This window comes from Numenius arquata, chromosome 7 (assembly GCF_964106895.1).
Source record: "Numenius arquata chromosome 7, bNumArq3.hap1.1, whole genome shotgun sequence".
Lineage (NCBI taxonomy): Eukaryota > Metazoa > Chordata > Aves > Charadriiformes > Scolopacidae > Numenius > Numenius arquata.
In genome coordinates, this window is record NC_133582.1 from 19,692,925 (window position 1) to 19,717,734 (window position 24,810).

The 24,810-nt window shown below is 40.4% G+C and overlaps 1 protein-coding gene across 1 annotated transcript in view; it reads right to left on the reverse strand.

The window, feature by feature from the left end:
- Positions 1-1,684: 1,684 nt before the first annotated feature.
- The window catches only part of CEP85L (centrosomal protein 85L), a 148,071-nt gene continuing 124,945 nt past the window's right edge, over positions 1,685-24,810 (reverse strand). Inside the window, exons 5-13 of the mRNA XM_074150099.1 lie at positions 22,412-22,529; positions 20,200-20,376; positions 16,661-16,813; positions 16,227-16,381; positions 14,555-14,672; positions 14,184-14,234; positions 7,644-7,751; positions 7,114-7,327; positions 1,685-6,190 (exon numbers count right to left, since the gene is read on the reverse strand). Of these exons, the coding sequence (XP_074006200.1) occupies positions 6,027-6,190; positions 7,114-7,327; positions 7,644-7,751; positions 14,184-14,234; positions 14,555-14,672; positions 16,227-16,381; positions 16,661-16,813; positions 20,200-20,376; positions 22,412-22,529 (1,258 nt within the window). The 3' untranslated portion in view covers positions 1,685-6,026. The remainder of the gene's footprint in view (positions 6,191-7,113; positions 7,328-7,643; positions 7,752-14,183; positions 14,235-14,554; positions 14,673-16,226; positions 16,382-16,660; positions 16,814-20,199; positions 20,377-22,411; positions 22,530-24,810) is intronic.

Here is a 24,810-nt window from a genome sequence, read left to right on the forward strand (position 1 = left end):
GCCAAACCGCTCATGAAAGAGCCCCGAAGCATTAGCTGAACCTATCGGGTTCCCCACAAACCGAGGAGGCTTCGACTCCACCACTCCCTGCCTTCCCCTCCGTGAAATCCAGACCCTCGACACCAAGGCGAGGAGGAGAGGAGCAGCAGCCCCCCCCAACGGGAACAAAGCAGGAAGAGAAATATGCACATACTAAGATGTAATTAAATATCCTCACTCCCTCCCCACTTGGAAATTCTCCAAGTATACTGAAGCCATTCATTTACAAAACAAACGACCCAGTGTAGTTAGCACATCCTGCAGAATTGCTTAATTTGCATAATGTAGGCAATCTTACTGCAGATTTAGCTGTTGCAAGTTGTCCTCATTCAAGACGCTGTGGTGTAATGTGCAGCGCTATTGTTTAAGGTTTGGTTTTTATCCACATTTGGAGCTGTATTTTGTTTGTGGCATAAAGGCAACAGAACATTTTCTACCACTACTATTGTTAGCAGTGCTTTAATCATGATACTTTGAAACCTAAACCTGACTTCGAGCAGCTCACAAAAGGTCACCCTCAGAAATCTTATGGAAAGTTGGCATCTGTGCAGCCCTTTACATACATTTACACACAGGGCACAGAATGTTTTTAATTGAGTTAGAAGCCCATCACTCAACGTTCAGTCACAAGGCTGGAGAAAGGCAAGCGATCTCTACCATATATAATGCATTAGCTAATTAAAGTGAATTTCCCAGTGTCTTTGAAAAGAGGAGGCAGCATCGACCGTGGTGCTGTGCGGGACGCAGCACAGAGGGGGAGAGGGGGACACCACGCTACACACAAAGCTCACTCAGCACTCGATGCTCCAAAGGAGATCCGAGATTTTTCATAGGGAGCTGTTGGAGAAGAGACCATTTTGGGGTGATCCCACTTCCCTCAGCACTTGTGAGAACTCCTGTTAACGTTGACTAAAATCCTTAACCTTGAACTTTTCCAGAGGCTGCACTAAGGTGACACAGAAGGGAAGTCAGCATCGCTCGGACGACACTGACCTGCAGTATTGCATGTAGCAGGGATTCCTGACTCAGTCTAACCAGCCATCCATTTGGGCTTCCTAACTGAAAAATAATAATTCAAACCACACATCCTTTCCGATGCCCAGTTTTCTCCATGGTACCATGCCTACTGCTGGTTTTGTTTCACCATCCAATTTTCTTTTTTGCCCTGTGTGACTGGCTTTGGGGCAACCACATTCCAATGCTGACGAATCTTTCAGCATCTTCAAAACATGCTGTTGTAACGCTTCTGCCTTCTGTTTTGTGCCAACTTAGTCTTTTTAAAAGTCCTACCTGTGATTTCTCCAATCAGCATCCAAGACGGACAACAGCAGCACCTGCCTAAAACAGCAGCAGGGACTCTACAAGGAACTCTGCTCTAAAATATTTTCTTTACACTGATAAAATATTTTTGCTATCTAGGCCTTGGTTTGGTTTTTTGTTGTTGTTTTGTTCTTGTTTTCAAATTAATGCCAGGAAGGGAGCTCAGTCAGCTGGTGTTCCAGCAGAACTACAGAGCCCTGAAGGGAAGCTGGGGTGGACGTTGGGAAGATCTTTCATGATTCCCTTCTTGTCTCCTGCCCTTGGTCCAGCTTTGGTCACTTCTGTCACATGCCAGATATTGGAAAAATGAGAAGAATGAAGAAATCACTTTTGTAACAAAATTTATTTTTGCTCTGTGGATACAAATCCCAAACATCAACAAACAAATTCCAGTGGAAAAATACCAGTTATTAACAATGAAAACTTTTATTATTATTTAATAAATAGAACTTTGGCATTCAAAATTCTAGCTGTAAACCCTACTTTAAAAAAAATTACAAAAAGAGGCAAGAACAACAAGCCTAAAGCTGAGCCAGCCAGTGGCTCCTTTACTTTTTACAATGAACACATTGTGATTAAGTCATGACAACTCTATTTACATATGAGGTATTCTGAGCGGTTCAAAAATTGAACCCAATTTACAAAACCACCAGTCTTCAGGGACTGATCCAGTACATATGTCAGCTGTGCTTTTAAAAGATAGCTCCAGACACTCCTCCCCACTGAACTAATGATATACTGTAATTAATATACACAAAATAAACACATTATGATTTTAATTTCCTGTTCACACTTCATATTCAGAAAAGCTGCACACTACGACCAGCCTAACATTCAAAGTGTATGCCTAGTACCTGGTTTAAGTACTTCTGTTTCTAGACGTTATGCAGAGTTCTTACTACAAAAGCTTACAAACAAAATATCGGCAGGTAAGAGGAAAACAAGGTGCAGTCGTCAGCATCCTACCAACTTATCTAAAGTTCAAGGGGAATATACACTTACTTCGGGCAAAAAAAAGGCACAAAGGTATGCAGCTGTGGAATTAATATTGCTAATGAGCTACCAGAATAAATCATCCCTATAGATAATAACCATTTATTTGTTTGCAGTTTAAGAATGCAGATTAGTTCAGAAGATCTTTTCCCCACTCGCGACAGAACTTGTCACATCAATGAGAAGAGCCCAGTTACACCTCCCAACTCCACCTGCGTAACTTCATTGATAAGGACAAGGAACACCGGAGCAAACTACGTCCCATGTGGAGACCGCAGCGTGCCGTCGCTGCCTGTGCCAGGGCAGCAGGTCGTGGAGGAAGGGCTTTGCTTTCTTTCTTCCCTTGTGCTATTACCCTGCAAGAAAAACGTCCAAAAAAACGTTTGAAACAAAAGGCGGGCAGCGAGGGCAAAGGAAGGAGGGAAACCTTTTCCAGTGAAAAGGACAAAATTTCAGCTCTTGCAATGACTTCATGGCCACCGGCAGTTTCGAATGCTGGAGCCCGAGTGGGTGGTTACACCAATCTCCACAATTTCACACAACTGTCACACTACAAAGCTGCACAGCGGAGGCGAGCAACCTAAATCACATTTACACAACTGAGCTGCGTTACTTCTATATAGTAAATACATAGCATCACCTATAGCTTGTCCGAAGACAGTTACTTTCCAAGTCTTTTTCAAATACATTCTTGAATACAGTAGTTACTGTAAATATCTTCTAAAGGATTGTATAAATTCAATCTGAAACTATACAAAAAATTACTGTACAAATTTTCTGCCAGCCAGAACGGCACAGTATCCATTCCTTAGCAGTTGTTTTTCAGCCCTTGAGATTGTCTAACAGCTATAGCAAAAAGTTGTCATGACTAAATCTAAGCAATTCCAATGTTAACATTCATTAATCAACTCTGTATTAAATATGCTGAGTGAGACCACACACACTACAATTTAACCAATTAAACAATCATGCATATCTTAGACAAAGCTTATTCCATCTAGAGGCATCCGTAAACTGATGCATATATAGTAATTGCTACTACTACAACAGGCCAAATTTTAACAAATCAAAGCAAAATACTGTTATCACTGTAGATAGTCAATTGGTAGTCTGCATCTTTGGCTCTTACATCCATCATTTACCTCCCTACTTTAACTTGACTGAGGCAGATAAACTCAGGGGTTTTTAAAATCAAGTGCTTTAAAGTCAACACAAATATTACAGGTTCTGTAATAAAAATATTACAATGCAAGATTACAGCACTGCAAAGTATTACAAATAAAATGGGACCTCCTTCCTGAGGGACTTTCAACTAATACTTGAAAAGCATAAAAGCTTCTGAAGTGCTTTGCAAATATCAATTACTGATCTCAGCTCTGCAGTACAGTATCACCATTTAACAGGAGAGACAGCCAAGTGACCAGCTTAATAGTTCAAAGTGACTCAAAAAATCTGCTCCTCTCCAATTGCTCCATTAAACTCCTTGCGATTTCCACCAAATTCAGAAAATGTGTTGCTTGGTAATTTTTTATAGGTACAACATTTTCATCTCAGGAAATAATAACGTACAACTTAGGTGTTTCCCCTCTCCCTAATACTTTCGGTTTATTATCTGAAATGCTATTGTTGAATTCTGATACGAGACAGATGCCATAAACCGGAGACTGCGACTTCGCTGCAGGGCCAAAGCCAACGGACTACTCCAAAGGAAGGACCTGAGGCCCTTGTCACAAAAGCCAACACTGTCAGAGGCACACGAAACTCCACAAGCCCATTGGTGCCAAGATCCTTGTTTTCAGTTTTGCACTAGTAAAATTGCACCTTCAAACCTACAGAAAGAGCATAGAAATTTAAAATAAAATGGCCTCATTTTTTACCTCGAAGTAGAGACACCGAGCAATTTCACTTGAGATTTCATCTAAACACTGTTTTACCGCTCACAGGAGTTGAACCAGTCAGGTTAATCTATCTGAAAACACCACGTAACAACAACATAAATAGCAACACTATTTTTCACAGATTAGTCCATGTGTAGGTTCAGGGTAAAGAAAACTGTCAAATAAATAAGTCCATATAGCTAAAAAAAATAATATCACCAAATAATAAAAAGCAACATTAATGGCAACTGTTTAACAATGAACAGAAAGCAAAACATGACCAAGTTAAAACTGGTAACCAGTCTATATTGCTATACCATTTTTTTTTCTATTAACATAAATATAACCAGAAAACTGAAGATACTGACACTTTTGCCATAAAAACGTTACCTAGAATTTACTTGGTTCTAACTGCTAAGCTTTCTAAGAGGTTTCTGCTGTTACCCACACCACGGGTCAGTTGACCGACTCGCACTTTAGTAATTTGAAACTTTCTTTCAATACCACATACATAACTGATGCTCATGTTTTCTTAACAGTGTGGTTTGAGAGTGGTTTTGCTCTTTGAAGTTTGTGTTTCCTTCAGTTAAATACTATTTTACACCATGCATAGCTGTGCAGCTAACTCGCAGTAATCTTCCAGGAAATTTGAAGCGTTACGTCATCTGTCCCACAGGAGCAAAACAGCACTGCCAAGTGACACTCACTGAATAAACTATGGAACATGATCTTATTTTTTTAATGTAATTGCTTCCTACATAAATGGAGAAATCAGGAATTCCCCAACAATGTGGAAAATTTTGCAGTCCTCAGATAACCGAGTACTTAATACTGCTAAGTGGAAACGTTCTGTTCTGAGCCCTGATGTTGCCAAGTGTGAAACACCCCTTTTGTAGCTGCGGTAAGAAATGGTTGAGGTGGTTCACGACCTCATCAGAGGTCTTCAGGGGTGGAATATAGACCAGATACATTTTAAAATGGAGATGACCTACGGAAAAAATAAGTAAGGTACAAACACTAAAATACAGTCTATTTTTTTTCCTGACAGCCACATACAACGCTGCAGTTTCATGCCTTCCAGCTTCTCCGGGTTTGTCACAGACTTCATATTATTGAAACTTCTTACAGCAATGTGAGAATGCTTAAAATGATTTGATAGTGCTATACTTTATGAACTTCATCTGCATAAAGGAGTCAGAACTTGGTGGTCTGCCGCTATTGGGCAAACAAGCTAGACACCCGTTACTAAAACCAACATCTTTCCTGTATCAAACTTTTTAGGCAACTTGAAGAGCAACTACTTTTTATACTGCTCCGAGATTGTTCCAATTGCAATTCCTGGAGTGAAGTGCAGCTGCAGAAGCCTCCGGCTTCACCACAAAGAGCTATAGGTCCTTTGACCCTCTGCTCTAATTTCAGAACACAGACAATACCACACAAACCCTTGATGAAGGAAAAGACAGGAGTAGCAGCACAGCTGATGCTCTGATTCCAGAAAGTAGGTGAAATAAAAAAAAATGAGCTCTAATGAAGGAAACGGAGTATCCAACTGAATCATTCTTCACAGCTTGTTCCTACATTCAGTAGTTTGGAGAAGAGATTTCTTGTAGTTTGTACCACTGTTCAAATGATGATGCTCACCTACCCACCAGACTCCCGAGATCAAATATTCACAATCCTCAGAGAGATGCACGTGCGGCGCTATTAGCAGTCTTCCAATATGGCTCCTTAATAGAAATGCAAAGACCTGTGACACAGCAGCATTTAATAAGTCATTTGCTACTAGATGAAATGTTGTCATTGAGTGATGCAATTGTCCCCCATGTCCTGAGCGTAACGGTCCGACATTATAGTCCTTAATTCATCAATATCCTTTCGTAACTGACAAACATCCAGGAGCTTCTTCGAAAGGGTTTCTGTGCTGTGGTAATTTTCATTCTCTTCAGCTGAAGAGCTCAGCGCTACAAAAAACAACAGCCAAGGTTAAAGCTCTGGCAACTGCACTTTGTGAACGCTTCAACCCTTGAAATAAGGGGTAGGTCACTTAAATTACATCAAGATAAATCATGCTTTAGTATGATGTAAAGACAAGAAAATGTGCTACTGCCAGAACTTAAAAGTCAATTCAGAGTTCACCAGTGCTTCTCTGAAAGCCATGTTTTGCTGTTTGCGCTAAGAGACTTGCTAAAGTCTGATGGATCTCAATAGCAGTGAAATAATTGGGTTCAACAATAGCCATTGCCTAAACATTTTGGAGGTTTCTATAGCCACTCAGAGAAGAGGGATAGGAGGGCTTGGGAAAGGAGGCCATGTAAGACAATGAGATAGTACCACAGATAAACTGCTGGCTGATGATGGTCTCACGGACTCTGAGACCAGCATCTGTTGCACTCCCCAGTACTTCAGGGGGTTACAGTGCAGATGAGTCTAAGTGGCACATAGTAGCTCTTGCTGCGCAGGACACTATACTCTCACCTTCCTACCTTGCTGATGGTCCAGTTCAGCAACCAGTCTGTATTATTAATTCTAATTAACAGTCAGAAAACAATAATATGATACATTCAGGTTAAAAAAAATGTACTTGTTTATTAAGCTTGTTAAAAGACAAGACCTAACACAAATATTGGGTCCATACGAAGAGCCAGCTACCTTCTCTCCTGACTTGGCAGGGACCTGTATAATTATATGCATTTAGCAGCCCAGGTGTGCTAAAAACCCTGTTTTTCCAGAGAGCTCCAAGAGTACACTTCACACACAACTGCTTCTGTTGCACAGCACGGGGGACTCTGGCCTCTCCAGCTGGGAAGTTCAAGCACCACTGAGCTGAACTGTTACTCCTCTGTGTCAAAACACTACTAAGCATTGGAATGACAACATCACTTACATCTGATGCCCAGCAGTAAGGAAAGGTTTGGCTCCTTGCCCTGAGCTCTCTGGGTAAGGATACTGCACAGTGCTTTCAAGTCAAACAAGCAATGGGACATCTCCTTGAACAACTGGTCTGCTATAGGCATCTTCTCAGATACTGGTTGCCTGGACTGCTCCATCTGTCGCATCTGCTCCTTGAGCGAGGCATTCTCTTCCACCAGTCTTTGGTTCTTTGTGAAAAGTAAATAGGAAAAAGGGGAAAGTTAGTCTGCAGCATGCACCATAGCAGAAAATTTCCTGTTTCAAACCACAAACAATATAATAAAAAATTCCATACATGTAACCAGTATTTCTGTACCCCTCTAAAGAACGACAGATAGACAGCTTTTACATGGCCATTTCATGTAACCATTGCTTAGCAGCCTTCAGCCTTGAAGTTCTCACCTCCTGAGGTAGGGATGGTATCTATTATATGTCTGCATGGAAACAGCACAGTCAAGTATGCAAGGTGTGGTCAGGGGTTGGGTTTTTGGAGTTTTTACTTACTTCAGAGAGAGTTTTATTTAACTGCTCTATATTCCTTTCTTTTTCTTCAAGCTCATTTGTCATCTTCTGAACTAGCAGCTTTTCTTGCAAAAGCTTCTCTTGCATAGACTAAATCAAATGAAAACACAGGTAACGATTTAAAATTTTCATACTTTACATTAGCACTGACAAAAAAATGCATCCTCAGGAAGTTTCTAAGTTTCAGTTACTTATTGTTTTTGTATTAATTCTTCTTTTTTTTTCTACCATATTCAACTCATAATATTCAACTAGACCCCAGCAGCTCTATGTATACTAAACACAGCTATTCCAAATATCAGTGAAATACCTAAAATAAGCAGTATCTGTTTAGAAACAAAAAGACTTTATGTATTCAAAACACGACTCCAATACAGAATGTATGAAGTCTAAAATGACCGTGCGATTTTGTTTATTCTAACCAAATAATTTCACTTGAAATAAGAAGCAGATTAATTACAACTAAGCTTCATTTGTGCTGTGCCAAGTTGTAACTGAAGATTTTTTTTTTTGGCCTCTTTTTTCCACAAAGACTACGGCAGGGTTTCCTACAACCTTTCACAACACAGAATTCACCTCACCTTCTATACAGCTGAGAAGAAAGCCTTTGACAGTTGATACAGAGCAGCAAGCTCTTTGAAATCATTCACATAAAAATAAATCAGAACAGCCTATACAACTCTACCGTGCTAAAAAAACAACTGCAGGCAAAAAAGTAACCTATTCGTAGTTTATAGTATCATTTTTAACAGATACAGTAATTATTACTTTCAGTAATGAAAACAACAGTAAGTTTTCAGGATGTTGTTGGACTTAAGTACTAGAGCTTTCTGTGATTGACTTCCAGATCAGTCACAAGCAGCATCAAATGAACAACTGCTGCAATATGGAAACAGCTGCTGCCAATTCCCCAGTTTTCACCTAGAGAGCTGAAACTGAGAAATCATGAGGTATTGCCAAAGTGGATATTTTGGGGTGAATTCAGCACAACCACAGGTCTCTTTGTTGCTAAAACCACTCGTATTTATTCCACTAGTTGGCTTTTAGATCTGTAAATATGTCTTTCAAGGTCATCTAGCAAAATTCAGAGAGGCATATTCAAACCATCTTATCTGAATACAAACAACAATGAATAACGATTATATAAACTCCTGATGCTTTAAACCAGAGAGATCTTCTCAACTTTCATGAAGAAAAAAAAAAGTCCTCTTTTGTCGTTAATGGTATTACTCACAAATCCAATGCTGTGCTAGCACAGTGCATATAAAGCGTCCTCCTTGTCCCCAGCTCAGCACGTTAATATGTAAAACCTGTTGCCCAATTTCAATTATAAGATGCAAATCTGATCCCATCATGTTCAAAATACAGCTGGAGCACTGGTGACAATGGTGCATGCCTTGGCACAGTTTTGACTGTAACCTTCCACAGAGTGGAACCAGAGACCATGATGGGAGGAGGAGAAATTGCATTTCACAAACTCATGGCTCTCGATTTATGGAATGACACTGTCCCAGAAGAATGGTTTTTTCTTGAATCTCTGTAGGAACAATCCTAATGATTCTTCTTCCAAAGCAGAGAACTCTCTCACAGGGAATTCTACAGGGTAGCTTAAATAAAATGCCATATAAAGTCCCTAGTAAAAGATATGTTTAAATTGCTGCACTATGACTCTGCAGCCTTATTCAAAGATAGAAAAAACCCAAAGCTCCACAATTCACAGAACCACAGAAAGCTGCGTAAAGCTATGTTGGTTTTGGGGTCTTTGGAAAACAATTTAGCTTTGGAAAAGAAGCCAAGTTTACTCTTGTGTGAGTTGCTTCTAAGATGTATGAAGAATAAAACTTTCAGGTTACCAGTACAGAGGACTGTAGCACAGAAGAGACTACGTCTGAGTGGACAAGAAGCCATTTAATTGACTTTCTAGCTGTAAGAATTATTAGTACTGATGAGAAGGCAGGGAGTAAGAAGCAGCAAGGCAAGGCTGACATTGAGTGGAGGTTTTAATGCCCTGGACACTCATGGGATGTGTACAGCCTTGACAAAATTTCCCAACACATTCAGCTCAACGTTGCACAAACAGTGAAAAAAGCCAATAGTTTGTCATACTCTTTGCAAAACTGGAAAACAATGGTACTAGAATTTACACATTTAGTATGAACTACAAAAATCCACACTTTATTTTCATGTAAGTAGTATGAATCAGCAGGCGAAACCCAGAAATGACTACTTGTTTTTAAAACCATTTTCACACACTTGAGCTGCTTCTCAGTTCACCCACACTGTGCCCCTCAAAAGGAAGCACTGAAGTAATGTGCATCCTAAAGATAAGCTGCTTGAGAAAGCAGTTTCACACTCCAGTGGGAGGAAGGGCAGGAAGAAAGAGGGCCCTGCCCCACGTCAAGGAAAACACAGGGAAAGGGCAGGAAATAGCTCTGCTTCAGGCATTTCCTCTGTCGTGTTTGCAGATGATCAGAACTCGCGGTGGCATTGAATCATCATCTTTAGTTTGTTTTTTTTTAAATATTGTCTACTGAGAAAAGTCACCGTATTGGGTCAAACTGAAGGTCCCTCTAGCCCTGTCTGTCTGCAGCCAAACAGAAGATGCTTAGGGAGGAGGAGAAGAACAGGGCAATATAGTAATAGCAGGTGCCCGATACACCCTCCCAGTTTCCAAGTATCTTCAAATTTTAATAGTCTTTGACGCACTTCTCTTTCATGAGCAAATTCAGGGACACCCAGAGCCCCAGTTGCAACACATGCATTAGTACTGCCGCTTACATGTTCAATGTTTGTGTCAACGCCAGGCACTAAACATTTGACTGTGCAGCCTTCCTGAGGTTGGGTAGATGGAAAGGAATCATAGAATCATAGAATGGTCCAGGCCGGAAGGGACCTCCAAAGGTCATCTAGTCTGACCTCCCCGCAGTCAGCAGGGACACCCCAACTAGACCAGGTTGCCCAGGGCCTCATCAAGCCTCACCTTGAGTATCTCCAGGGAAGGGGCCTCAACCACCTCCCTGGACAACATGTTCCAGTGTTCCACCACCCTCATAGTAAAGAACTTTTTCCCAATATCCAATCTAAATCTGCTCTTCTCCAGCTTAAAGCCATTGCCCCTCATCCTGTCACTGCAGGCCTTTGTAAACAGACTCTCCCCAGCCTTTCTGTAGGCCCCCCTCAGGTACTGGAAGGCTGTTATTAGGTCTCCCCGGAGCCTCCTCTTCTCCAGGCTGAACAATCCCAGTTCCCTCAGCCTGTCCTCGTAGCAGAGGTGTTCCAACCCCCTGATCATTTTTGTGGCCCTCCTCTGGACCCACTCCATCAGGTCCATGTCCTTCCTATATTGAGGGCTCCAGACCTGCACACAGTACTCCAGGTGAGGTCTCACCAGAGTAAAGTGGCAGAATCACCTCTCTGGATCTGCTGGCAGCGCATCTTTTGATGCGGCCCAGGATGTGATTGGCCTTCTGGGCTGCGAGAACACATTGCCTGCTCATGTCCAGCTTCTCATCCATCAGCACCCCCAAGTCCCTTTCCTCAGGGCTGCTTTCTAATACCTCATCCCCCGGTCTGTATTGATAGCGAGGATTGTTCCAGCCCAGGTGCAGAACCCTACACTTGCTCTTGTTGAACCTCATGAGGTTCACCTGGGCCCACCTCTCCAGCCTGTCCAGAAGGAAAAAACAGGTTCAGAAAAATTACCTTCCCCAGTATATTTTCAGCACTTCATTTGCTATTAAATTTACATGACACTGCAAACTACTCCAAAAATAACTTCCAGAATATTCCAAATAACGTGCACATGTTCAGCTCATGAGCTGCACTGTTTAATAGTAACTATCAGAAATAAACACTGATTTCCACTTCTAGAAGATACACCTAACGTCTTATCTCTGCTAGCCTAATCTTAAAGCTCAGAAAAAGCACACATGCTTACCAGCTTGGCTGAGCCCACAGGGCTCTGATTTCCCACTGCTCGCAGTTTTAGGAGTCCTCCATACTTTATCCTTACTTTTTCTATACGCTTTCCAAAGTTAGAATTTGGTGGCATTGCTCGCAGCCTGGCAGAGTTTGGGTTTATTGTAACTGACAGGATTGACAGATGTATTTTGGGTAACACAGGCATCGTACAAACTTACACTTACTGTCTATTTTGTGCCAAAAATGTTAATTTTGTGATAGCTAAATTAATCATGTAAATGCATATATATTTTTTTTTAAAACGCCACTCTCATCTATAATTTTTCTCTTTCTGAAGATATACTATATATGCAGCATGGCATCTTGTCACGACCAACCAGAATTTTAATCCCTCACACTCAGGAGAACAAATCAACCAAGCAAAACCATACGAGAAAGATCAAAATCATTCCGCTACAATTATGAGCAAATAGAAACTAGTACTGCTTCATATGCTGCTGTCTGAAACAGAATTTCTTTGTTTTCAGCTTGCAAATTAAAAACAATGAACTAAAATACATTCTCAAGAATAAGTTTACCCTGTGGCAGAAGATGGGATAAAATGAGATCCTCTGAGGTGAAGATAAATTGTATCTCTGTCATAAGGGATTTCAGTTTATCATGAACTAATTTTCAATGCTTCCCAGGGAACAAATGTGGAAGGTGAGGGAGATCAAGGATACAAAGAAGCTGCTGTAGTCTACAAGTAATTTGAGGGCTAACACCATTTTCAAATCTTATTTTCTGTGCTTATATAAAATACCTCAAAAGAGGAAATGTAAGAGAAAGACCTGGAGAACAGACAGACTGTCACAACTACTCAGCATTCCCCAGTCTCAGCTCCCTAAAGTCATTTCAGACTAAGCACACAAACCAGCCATCTGTATAAATCTGCACAAAGATCACTAGTCTCAAGATAAAGGTGATGGAGAGAAAAAGATCAGAAAGCTTAGGAAATAGGAGATTTAGGTTGGTGATAATACATTTAGGCAAGTTGTGCATATTTCTTATAAGCACAACATATACACATAGTATATATGTAAATAATCTTAACTAAGCTAAAAGGGGGACAGAGAACCTCAGGAAGGTTATGGAATTCAATTTGAGCTTTTTTTTTTTAATTATGAAATATAAAAAGCTACATTTGCCAGTGTCACAATTTTTGCATATAACAGACTGCTCCATGAAAACATCTCAATTTAATGAATTTTGTCTTCTTCAAACCTAGAGAAGCTTAAATGATTGATTTTGCTTTTCAATTAACAGATGTATGTTAATTGCATACATTGCAACTTAAAATCCCCTACTGCTTCTCTACAGATGTATTTAATACACTGCAATTTAATTAAGCAAAAATATGGCTGTTGACAGGAATCAGGCCTGCTATTTACCTGCATGGTAGAGAAAGGAAGCAACTTAATGGAGGAAGACAACTTACTTTCAACAGCTACAAATAAGCAAACTTGGCTCCAGTATGCAAAGTGGAAATAAGAAAGCACCTGCTCTTAGCAAGTGTTTATGCAAGCAGTTTGTCTCTCTGCTTTTTTGGATTCTGGCTCCATAGACAGCTCCCTCCCAGTTCCGAAGGCGTACATGTTCAGCTGATCGTTTACTACCATTTTGTTGTTCTTCCAAACCTAACGTACACAGAACCAAAGCAGGAGCACCTTCTTCATTCCTAAGGGACAACCCTGTAACAGCCATCTCTCTGGAGGGCAAGGAATCAAAAAACGTGGAGACAGATGTCAGTCTAGAAGAAGAATGCAGAAACTAGAATTTATTGAATTTGGCTTCAGTATTTGCTGAAAACAGATGTTTGTTTTTTAAATGCTCGGCTTTTTCTAGAGCAAGTTACACCTTCTTCCCTAGAACCTGTATAACGTTTCCTTTTCTCCACAACAAACACTGGTCACTAAGTAACTTTCAAGTCTCAGGAGCCTGATGTGTTAATCTGATCCCCAGAGCTGCAACTGACTCTGAGCTGAAAACTTCTGCTGTCTTGAAAAATCCTTGGCTCCAAGCTGGGTGCCCAAGATCCGCCAAGAGAGTTAAGATGTCTAAGTGACTGACGTGTCAGAAACCAGCTGAACAGAATTATGTGAAACGTGAAGCAGTATGGGTTAGAAAGGCACCTGTCTCTACTAAAGATCTCAGCAGTGAAGCTCCTAATCCATCTCACTTTTTGTACTTTGGATGACCGTCTAAAACCCAAAGTTGGATGGGAGGTTTCACTCTTACTTACAGAGGCAGTCCTCATGCTTGAAAAAGGCAGTCCTGATAGGACATCCATTACAGCAGCAGAATAAGGATGCTACATAGCAACAGGTTTTCACTTTATGCTGAGTATCATCAAAGTGTTAAACCATACAAACATCAATGACAAATACATTATAAGCCTGCAAGAGAACATGGGTCAGATACAGGCTATAAGATTAAATTCTTGGCATTTCTACCTTTGCCTCATATTTGGGAAGATAAAAGGATGAAATTCAACTTTAGTAATGTTATCTTTATGAAGTAAAAATTTAAAGAGTAAACAACAGAATATACACTCTTCCTTACCTGCATGTCTAAAATCAGTCCAGCTATCTGATTCTGTTGATTGTCTATGACCTAGAATGTAAAATTGAGCAACTTAAAGGCTTGAATCTCTTCAGAACCTTTTTTAAAAATCAGCTTACAGGTGTGTAGCCATAAATTTTAAATGGAATCTTTGAAAATGTAAATGACAAAACAGAGGTTTTAATTCTGACAGAAAAGGAAATTTATGGAAAATAAACGTACTGAACAGAAACAGACAGGTATTGAAAAGAAATCTCAAGCAGCAACAAATGTGTATTTCTTCAGTGAGGTATTTATTTCTAAAGTAAAAAAATAAAGACATTCAGGACTCAAGGTTAAAGATGCCACCAAGAGATCATTTGCAGACTAACCTTACTGGCTTTCTCATTCTTTTCTTTGAGGCATTCATTCTCTGTCTGAAGTTGTTTTGTGTCCAACATGGGAAGGCGAATACCATCTTCCAGGCATTTTTCTACTTTCTGTTGTAAACTGCCATTCAACATGAAAGAAAAATTAAGTGTGCTGACAAAAACCAGAAGGGCTGTGTGCTCTAGTGAAAAATTAGAAAGCTGCACCACCTTCCAACAAGAACCGTAAAACTGTCCCTAGCAGAATCCAGCCTCAGGAACGAGCAAACCAACAGCGGATGAATGATGCAAAAATCCTAAACTACCGAAACTAGAATAGATTCATGTAGAAATGGGTTTATTGGCCGGATTCTGTGCTGTGTGTCCCAAAAGGCACAGCTCCAGCAGTACAGTGTAGGGAGTGAGGGCAGAGAGGAGCAAAGGAAAGCTTTGTGGTGTTCACAGCTGCGTTGTGCTGCTGTGGGAGGCAAAGCCAGCACCAGCACGGACCAGAGGAGTCTTTGGACCTCTCACAGTCCAGAATCGGAGGCTGCACCGAGTACTGGTGGCCTATCCTTCATGCCCTCTATGACTTTTAAGGGAGAGGATAAAGCCACTCCTGCCAGCTACTCCCACATGAGGGCACGACCTTCAGACCCTATGTAGCTCAGCTCAAGCCCCTAGGTGTAGCTAGGGCCTTTGCCCACTCACCTTCTCTCAGAAAGGAAATACATTTTATTAGTGCTAATCTTGCTGTCTAATTTAGAAATCAGAGGCCACCTCAACTATTTGTAGGCTTTCAGAAAAGACAAACTGATCCCCCTCTAGGTTGTGAGGGCACGAAGGAAAAAGCCCTTTCATCGGTAAGATGGAAACAATGCATCAACAATTTGCTTGGCAAGGTGTCACAACCAGCTTGCCTTTCATCATGGAAACACTTTCAGACTCCTGTGGCATGCACCTTGACCCAATGGAGGGACGTTGAACTCTAGTAACAGCCACATAAATTATTCAAAGTGATTCCTTCCCTGCTTCCCCCCCACACCCTTTTTTTAAAAATAAGTGTTTAAGTAGCTTCCCTGATCTAAAATGTACCAGAGTAACAATGTTTCCATGTTTCATCTGGAACCTTCTCATGGATATCTGTGCCATTTGTTTCTTCATAGTTACGCAAGTTCAATGACAGCAGATTAGTTACAGCTAAATTTCCCTGTAAATAACCGCACCCTCAGTGAAAAGGTAAGAAGCAGCTACAATTTATTTAAATCTTTGACCCTTCCCTGATATACCCTTCAGCCAAAACCCAGGGAGCTTTTCCACAGCTCGTGACGGGATTAGTTATCACACAGGAGTGCTGACAGCTTCTACACAATGCCCCTTTGCTCCACATGTCTATTCTATCCTCTGTCTGGCAGCAGCCTATGATGCTGTTGCAGCCGTGTCCCACATCTTTAAAGAAAGATGGTGAAGAGTGTCCTAGGCAGCCTCTTCTCTGTGGTAGTACTTGCAACTCGACACAAATAAAAATCTTGTTGGATTTTCCATTACGTTACACTGTCATCCTGCACAGTAACGTATTTATGCCATGAAAAATCATTACCATTGTAATAGATTATGAGTGCAAATTACATTAGGTCTTGACATCAGGTGGGAAAGTACACCAGTTTCAGGGCACAGCCGAAGCAGCTGTTCATACCTCTGTACTGTTGTGACCAGCTCTTTCTCCTTTTTCTTCTGACACACCAGTTGCAATTCTCTCTCTCTGCACTGTGATCGGGCCTCTCCGAGCTTCTTTTCTAACTCAGTCACAGTTTCTTGAAGTTGCTTGTTCTTCTCCTCTAGAATTTGCAGCTAACACAGGTTACATTAGTCAGACATGATTCCACATTAGCAGAAGGCCTTGTGGCAGGCCACAGCCTTGCAGTTACCTTCGGTATAACCTCAGGCCCGTTTAACTTAGATCTGAGTATGAGAATCCCTAATAGCTACAGTGCTCTCTAAAACATTGAAACACTTCTCTTCCTAAATAGATGGGGAAAAAATATATGTTGAAACGGTAAAAAGATTTGACAACAGCTAAGGGACCTTACTTGCGTTTTTAAAATGTAAAGCAAACTCCCTTTACCTTACCTGTTTAGTCTGCCCTTCTATATCATCCAGCGTTGGTAGGTCAGCCAGGTATTTTTCTAAGGTTTCAATTCGTCTTTGTTTTTCTTTGTTTTGCTCAGACTCTTTCTGGCATTTCTTTTTCAGGCTATTAATATATCGGTCTCTAGTTTTAAGCTAGAAGAAAGTAAGAGTACATGTTTTATGATTACAGTGAAAAATAAACCTGCTTTGGAAGCAGAGGCTGACTACTCTTCCAAGAATTGTACTCTCAGCTGCATGAAAGGGTCAGTTACTACAGAAAACAATACAAAAGAATGATTAAACCCAGCAGCTCCAAGACATAGACCCACACGTGACCTCAAACCACAGTCACTTCACCTCTGCCCAGAACACTCCACATGCCTTGCGAACTGAAAACCTGAACACTTCAACAATTGAAATATTCTTAGTTTCTTCACCAATAGGGATGTTCATATGCAACAAATGACCAGGAAGTATTTTAGTCCATCCTTGTCCTCTATCCTGGAAAAACAACTTTAAACATAGGGACCAAGAACTTTACCCAATAAGAACTGGAGCCAACAACCTGACCTCGATGCAGTCTGACAATTACATCAGAACAGAATAGCAGCTTTCTTAAACACCTTTTCTACAGGCATCTTAACTGTCCATCAGCATGCAAAAGGTTTTTTATATTGTGTTATCTTTGCTCACACTCATGGTACTTACTTTGCATTATTACCTAGGTCAAAAAAGCGGGAAGGCAGGCAGGAAAAGAGTATTTTCCAGTCATAATCCAATGTAATGAGAAACAGTATCTCTATTGCTTGAACTAAGGTGTAGTAATTCACAGATAACAAACACTTGTCACTAGAGTAAATGCTAAACGTACTTTTATTTCGGTGCCACAGACATTCACCTCACTGAGAAATTAAAGTGTGACACTGTCAAGGTCAGAGCTCAGTAACAGAGCCTACTGAAAAGTTTAAGTCAATAATATCGGAAAGTTCTTCCAGAGATAGCGCCTTCTATATGGGCCACAAAACTGAGGATGGCCAAAAGGCCAGAAATCTTTATATCTTTTATTTTATCAAGACCTCAGAACTGAACAAAGCTTTCAGGCTCCCTCACTTGGTATGTCTGGACGGAGCAAAGACAGGTATGATGCCAGCAAAGACAAAGAGCACCTCTGATCTCTGCTGGCCCTGCAGTTTCTCAAAAGGGAAGTATCAGGTATATCCACCCTAATGTTAGAAGGGACACAATGCTTCAGACCAAGAGGCCTTCTACCCTGGTATCCGATCTCCAACAGCAGCCAAAAGCAGACGTCTACAGTAGGAAAAGAACAAGGAAAGCACATTTTCCCAGCCTCTAGCTGCTTTCACCTTAGGGGCTCTCCTGAGGCGGTTATTATTTCTGTGCATTTAGAACAACGCAGCACTTCCATCAACTCACCCATTTTTCCCTTGAGACCACCTATACTCTTAACATGACAACAGTTTCAGAGATACAATCTAGAGGTTTTCTATAGAGAACTGGCATGAGGAGCTGGCTCCTTTTGCTGATCATGTACTTGGCTCCTAGAGCTTCACTCGATGTTCTCTCGCTCCTGCAACAAGAGCTGCAGTGAGGAGCTGATTGCCCTCCGTGCCCTTCAAGGCTCTGCGGGACTCTATCACACTCCCCCCCCTTCAGTCACTTCTTTCCAGCAAGAAGACTGAATCAGCCCTCCTGTGATTTTCTGATGGATATCTTCTTTGCTGCCCTTCTCTGAACCTTCTCCAGATCCAACACATCCTGGGTTTGTGAGGAGGGAGACTTCCCTAGACTTCTAACCACTGACAAAAGACGGTCGAGGAAATGGGAGTGTTCCTTATGTTTTCTTTCCTTCCACCTATACTGAACAGTCATAGCTTGTCCTGTATTGTCAAAAACATACCATCTGCACACTGTATTTAAATGTTGTATGTTAAAAACTCCAACGCAGGAAAAGATATATTTACAAAAGTGGGGCAAACAGAGAAGTAGAAACATTTCTAGAAGTAGAACAGCAGCCTTAACCTAAACTTCCATGTGTTCTTTTAGCATACACTTATAAGCAAAGCTCACCTGAAAGTTAATAGCATTTTCTCCACCCCCTGCCTAAATCTGGCTTTGGGTTGAAAAACCCTCTCTGAGAGGCAGACATTCACTCGGAAATAACCCCAGCACAGCTATTGGCAACAATCCCTCTGATCGGTACAGAAATTGTACTTTTGTCCCTGAGCATCAGCACTGACCCAGGACACCAAGCTTTTTGAGCACAGCGGAGGAACTCCAGAGATGGCTATCCCCAGGCTCAGCACCCAACCTACTGCTCGGGTTCCCAGCCTGCCACATCCTCGTGGGAAACACAGCACAACTCCTTCCTCCCTCCACAGTCTTCCCTCAAACAGAAGAGCACTAATTTTATTACAGAAACACATGCTCTCCCCCCTGCCCTTTCTCTCCTTGAGAGTATTTTGTTCAGTGCAGGAGATGGATGGGTGTTAAGGGTGAAGCAGGACTGTGCAGTGAATCAGGCTCCTTGCCACAGCCCATCCCGCTGACATAATACTGCTGCACAGGTTCTTATCACTGCCACCGCCTACAGCAGCAATTCCTACCCAGTGAGAAACACAAGCAGTAAAAGCTGAGGCAGGAGGAAGCAGCAGCATCCAATTTCTGCCCTTCCCAAATGTCACCCTTAGTGAAAAGCACAGTGCAGGGTTCACAGGAAATGATAAGGCAGAATTTGAGATTAATTATGCTTTCTTCTTTGTCTTCCCACCTGCCACTTCACTGTACCATACTGCTCCTACTTCTTGAGCCTGCATTAATACAAATCTAAGCCCAGTGATCAAAGAAGAAAAGGTAATAGTGACAATATATCCCTAAACATTAATTAGGAACCTGGCATATTCCTGCTTGCAGTAAAGGAAGGCTGTTGGGACATTCAAAACTACCCATGGGTATTGCTTCAGACTCCAAAGAAACTCCTTGTCAAAACAATTCCAAGAACACAGCCATAGAAGCTCCTTCCTTGTCTCAGACTAAAGCCTACTCTGCACATCCCAGCAAGGCTACAAGAGAATCACTCCTGCCGAGCAGGCACATCCAGGTTGGTAAGTACATGTCAAAGCATGAGGTCCGCACTTACAGGCCATGCTAAAAAGAGGGATTTCATTTTCACACTTGCTATCTTTTTAAATGATACTTTATTTACTGTAATAAACACTTCAAGCTACATGAATTCCTAGAGCAGCTTTTCTTCAAAGCAAGTTTAACTGATACCTGGTTAAAACTTCCACCATGATTGCCATTTCATCTAGTATTGCTTTTTAGAATGTATTCACTACAAGTTCAGATTTATCCATTGCCAACACCTACATTCACTAATGATCAATTTTTCTATCACAGATAGTTTAGCTACCTTTTGAAAATAGCTTAGTAACCCACATACTAAGTTGCTTTCTAACAAACAAAACATACGATGCTATAACAGTATCAAAAGGAAATTTGGAACATGAAAAACCACTTACTTTCTCCTCCATCTTCTTTTTCTCCTCACTAGATTTGTTTGAAATTTGTTTTACAAATTCACTGAGTTGTAATTCCTTATTCTCAGCTGCTGCAATCTTTCGCTCAAGCTCCTCAAGGTGGGATGCTGATCTTTCTGAAACGTGAGGTTGCAGTGATGTGCTCTCATACTGTGGTTGCTTACAAAAAGAAATAAAATAATCATACAAATGAACGTACACATACCACCCTATACTTCAACAGCACAGCAGAAAACAAGTCCCGCATTTTTTTCCTCTGTCAGGAAGGGTGGGGTTTGATTGTTCAAACATTAAAATACAAAGCAACAGCACGTATTTCAGGAATCTAGAGAAAAAAAAAAAAACATAAAGCTGCTGGACACATTTACATTCACAAAGCACATGTAAGGCCACTTTCCCCATAGGTTTATGGAAGAGGTGCAACTTTTCTTCCAAAAGAAAACCCTGAAAATCCAAACAAAAAGTGTTGTCAAAACAAATCCCTGCCACTGCATTATCATACCATTCCCTAAGAAAAGCACTCTATAAAATGGCTACGAATATATTAAAACAAGAGATGCTCCAATCTCAAGATCCTTCTAAAACAGAACACTAGTATTAGTCAAACCTTAGAGCTATCACACCTGCAGTGCAGAAGGACGCAGGGACAAGCCTGAGACTAGGGCTATGATCAGAAGGCAGACCTTTTACTTTCTGTCCTCTCTACAAAAATCCTCCTCCATTTCCATTTCATGCAGTTCAATATTACTCTTCTACCTCCACTGCCCACAGACAGACAAGCACAAAATGGAAATCAACTGCATGTGGGATGAAAAAGGAGATGCATCCCGTAAGGCTTTCAGTTTCAAGATTTTCTTAATAACATAAACTGGTGTCTTTAAAGAAATTATGCAGAGACTATTTTTAACTAGTAACATTCCTTCAGCAAAGCATTAAAAGAGATTAAAACCTCCATTAAAGTAGATTTGCATTTGTAAGTTAATCTTACAGTAGACACGCAAATGAAGCATAAATCCTAAATACATCACAAACTTTTTTAACTCTTCAAATTAAGAAAGATGAATGCATCTGCTGCTTTATTTGAAGCGTATTATGGTATACTAAGATATGTACAGTAAAATTTCAGTTTCTGCGGTACTCTTTTTTTCCCAAAAATCTTAATCTAGACAGAATTTTGAAGTATTTTATAGAAGAACTTTGGGAAGCACCAAAATGCCACATTCCTAGATGTCTGAAAAAGTTTCTGAATACCTAACTTCACACTAAGGCTCTGCTTGAACTTCTCTCCTGTCTCACACAAACCAGATGCACACTTGTGTTACCTCAAGGACATAATTAATGTCATGCTGAAGTACACTAGCTGAGATCCTGGTGCAGTGTTTGTGACAGAAAAAGATAAGGTAATAAAAGAGGGACAGAAAAGCTATTTCTCTGCGTATCTGCTGTAAACATTCTCTTTCTGCATTGTCTTTTACGTATGCCGAGGTCTGGAGATGGAACTGGTGTGCTATGACAGGGTGGCAGCCAGAGTCCTCAAACTGATCTGCATTTTGTGGTTAGCCTACGCTACCTCATCCTTACACTCTCTGATATTTGTGCTAGTTAGAGAAAAATTAGGACAGGTATGCCCAAAATACCACCACACATTCCCTTTCAGACTGAGCATTCCCTAGGAGTACTAATCCATATCCTTTTTTCAGGTGTCTTGTGCAAAGGTATTCCACCAGTGAATTTGTCTTCTCACGTGAATTCCTTCTATTCTATCAACACAATCTAACCCCTCCTTTGAGCAGTACCTCCTTCTCCTCTTCAGAAAATCTTCCATCAGTTGTTTTCAGGTATTTTCTTAGCAAACCACTTCATCTCCTAATATCTCCCTGTATAACTGCGCTACATGCACGCTGTTAAACCCTTGTTCTTACAGTGTCACAATCCCTCATTCTTACCCCATTTTAATCAGATTTCAAAACAAGTATGTATAAAATGTTAACATAACTTAGACTTCTGCGAATGTAAGGTAAACTGTAACACTTACAGGTTACTCTCCTGTATGCAATTTACAGTTATACAATTACACAACCATCAATAATCACAAAAGTTCTACATTTTGGCCTGCAGTGATTTGTGAACACGCTTTAAGGTGTCAGTTACCAGGCAATGGAAAGCTTGGCTAAAAGAAAAATGTGCATCCTACCTGCAAATTAGCCATGTAAGGTTCATCGCAGTTCACAAGATGGCTCAGTCTTGCGTGTTGAGCTCGTAATTCATTCTCCCTTATCTTCTGATGCAAATTGTTAATTTGCTGCTTTTGCCTGTTAATACACATATTTTATTTGAGAAAAAAAAAAAAAGTAATGCAACAGAGATTAAAACAAACCTAGATCTTAAGACTTATGCTGAAGAATACTATAACAATGCTATTCGATTATCCTGGATCTACCTTATCTGTGGGCTTTTTCCCACCACAGCCAGACTGCAATTAGTCTCGCTTACTACTAGAACCGGAATCTCATCATGATATGAGCTATTAAACTACAATTACCACGTAACTTTTACTTAAGCATATTCCAAAAGGTCTGTGCTCAATTGTCAATAACACACAAGTCTTGTAGAAATATGACTTGAAAACTCTGTAGATTTTGTGGGGGTTGAGGGAGGCTTCTGTTGTCACTTGCTCCTAGGACCAGAAGCATAAGCAGGAAAAAGTATATAGAAAGCAGAATGAAAAACAAAACTTGCACCTTCATTTTACTTGGGCGTCTGCTCGCCCCTCTCTCTTTGCCAGAGCTGACTTTTGATGTAGGTTAAAGAGATTTACAAGTGGAGCAGAAAGAACTTAAGAAGAAAAAGTCCTTATATAAGATAGTCGGCATGGCTTTCCTGCAAGGTCTTTCTCCTTTTACTTTGCTTAAGACTTTCTCAGTTAACTGCTTTACATAAGATGTTCCCTACCCCTAGGGTGAAATACCACAAGGCATACTAAACCAGAATTAACCTCTTACAGCAATCGCTTGGCCACTGTACAGCAGAAACAGTATCACTATTATATCACTATTTAATTATATCACAAATTATATCACTATTTAAATTGTGACTGCATTTGAACTAACATGACTGCAGGGCAAATACAAGCCAGGTCTCAGCCCCAGCCCACGTTACAGCCCCATGAGGTGTGCTGTGCTCTCTGTGGAACGATGGGCACCTCAATAACCCACTCCAGAATAGAGTTGTCAGTACCCATCAGAAACACATGTAGCAACCTTCTCAATAAACTTAAAATCAAATTTGTGCACTCCTTTAATTTCCCTTTTCCCTTCTTTTTTTATACTAGGAAATACCTGCACACAAGCATGAAATTGTTTCTTAAAGCTTCACTTCTAAGCATGCAGTATGACTGGCTTTTCTGGAAACAACGATGCTGAACCGAGATGACTAAACTCAATCTTAACAGGAGATAAACAGCAAATGCAGGTTAACTTCAAGGGAGAAGACCTGCCTGGGTACACACTGGAAAAGCAAATCCTCTAAAAGTACAGAAGAAGATCAAAGTTGGTTTGCTTCCTTTAAATTTAGGAAGAGTTGTGTTTAGGAAGAGCACCTCAGAAATGTTATCATGAATATATAAAATATTTATTATACAATCCATAAACTAAACACAAAAGACGTATTAAAAACGTTTACATTGAAAAGATGTCAACTGCAAACTTTAATAGGAAAAATCAGACGTGAAAAACCAATTGAAGGGAATTATTTTAGCTATGTACATTCTCCTAGCTAGTCATCAGCCAACTGTATACAAATAATTTGGTTTACAAGATGAATTTAATATTTCAAAAATAATGACTATATTAAAAGTTTAAACTTCAGTTAAACGTGTATAGCTTTAGTTAAAGCTATGGGGGTTTGAACTAGATGATCTTTAAAGTCTCTTCCAACTCAAATCATTCTATGATTTTGGAAGAAGCTGATCTGAAGATTAGGTAAAACAATACGCTCTTAACTTGTAACAGACCTTATAAGAGCCCATATGAGAAAATTATTTTCTCAATCATATGAGAAAATATAAAGCCTTGATGACTCCCATGCGTGCTTGGTCACAAATACCAAAATTATTTAGCATGAGTTGTCTTAACCTATGAACAGAAGTAATTTTTCATCTTTTAATCTCCTTATTACTTACTAGTCAGATCTATTAAAATATCTTTGGCCCACATGTTTTAGAATTATTTATCCATTTGTCACTTATCCCTTGAAGGCACTACATGATTTTCTGTTTGTGGCTGGTTGTATCTTAGCAGTGCCTTCCTTCACAGGCAGGGTTTCAATAGGCTGATCTAAACACTACAGCCTGGAGTGGATGTTTGAAAGTATTTTTTAACTTCCAGTGTTGGTTGAACTACATTACCATATTTCCTTTCATAATCCTTTCCCTACCCTACCAAATCCCTGCAGGAAAAAAGGTGAGACAAATTAATCCATGATGAAACAGAGCTGCGCTAGCACAGAGTGTAACTCGCTTGCTGCTTTTCACTCTGCAAAGCATGAAACTCTCCCCTGTTATAAAACCTTGCCAACAAAACACACCGTACGAAT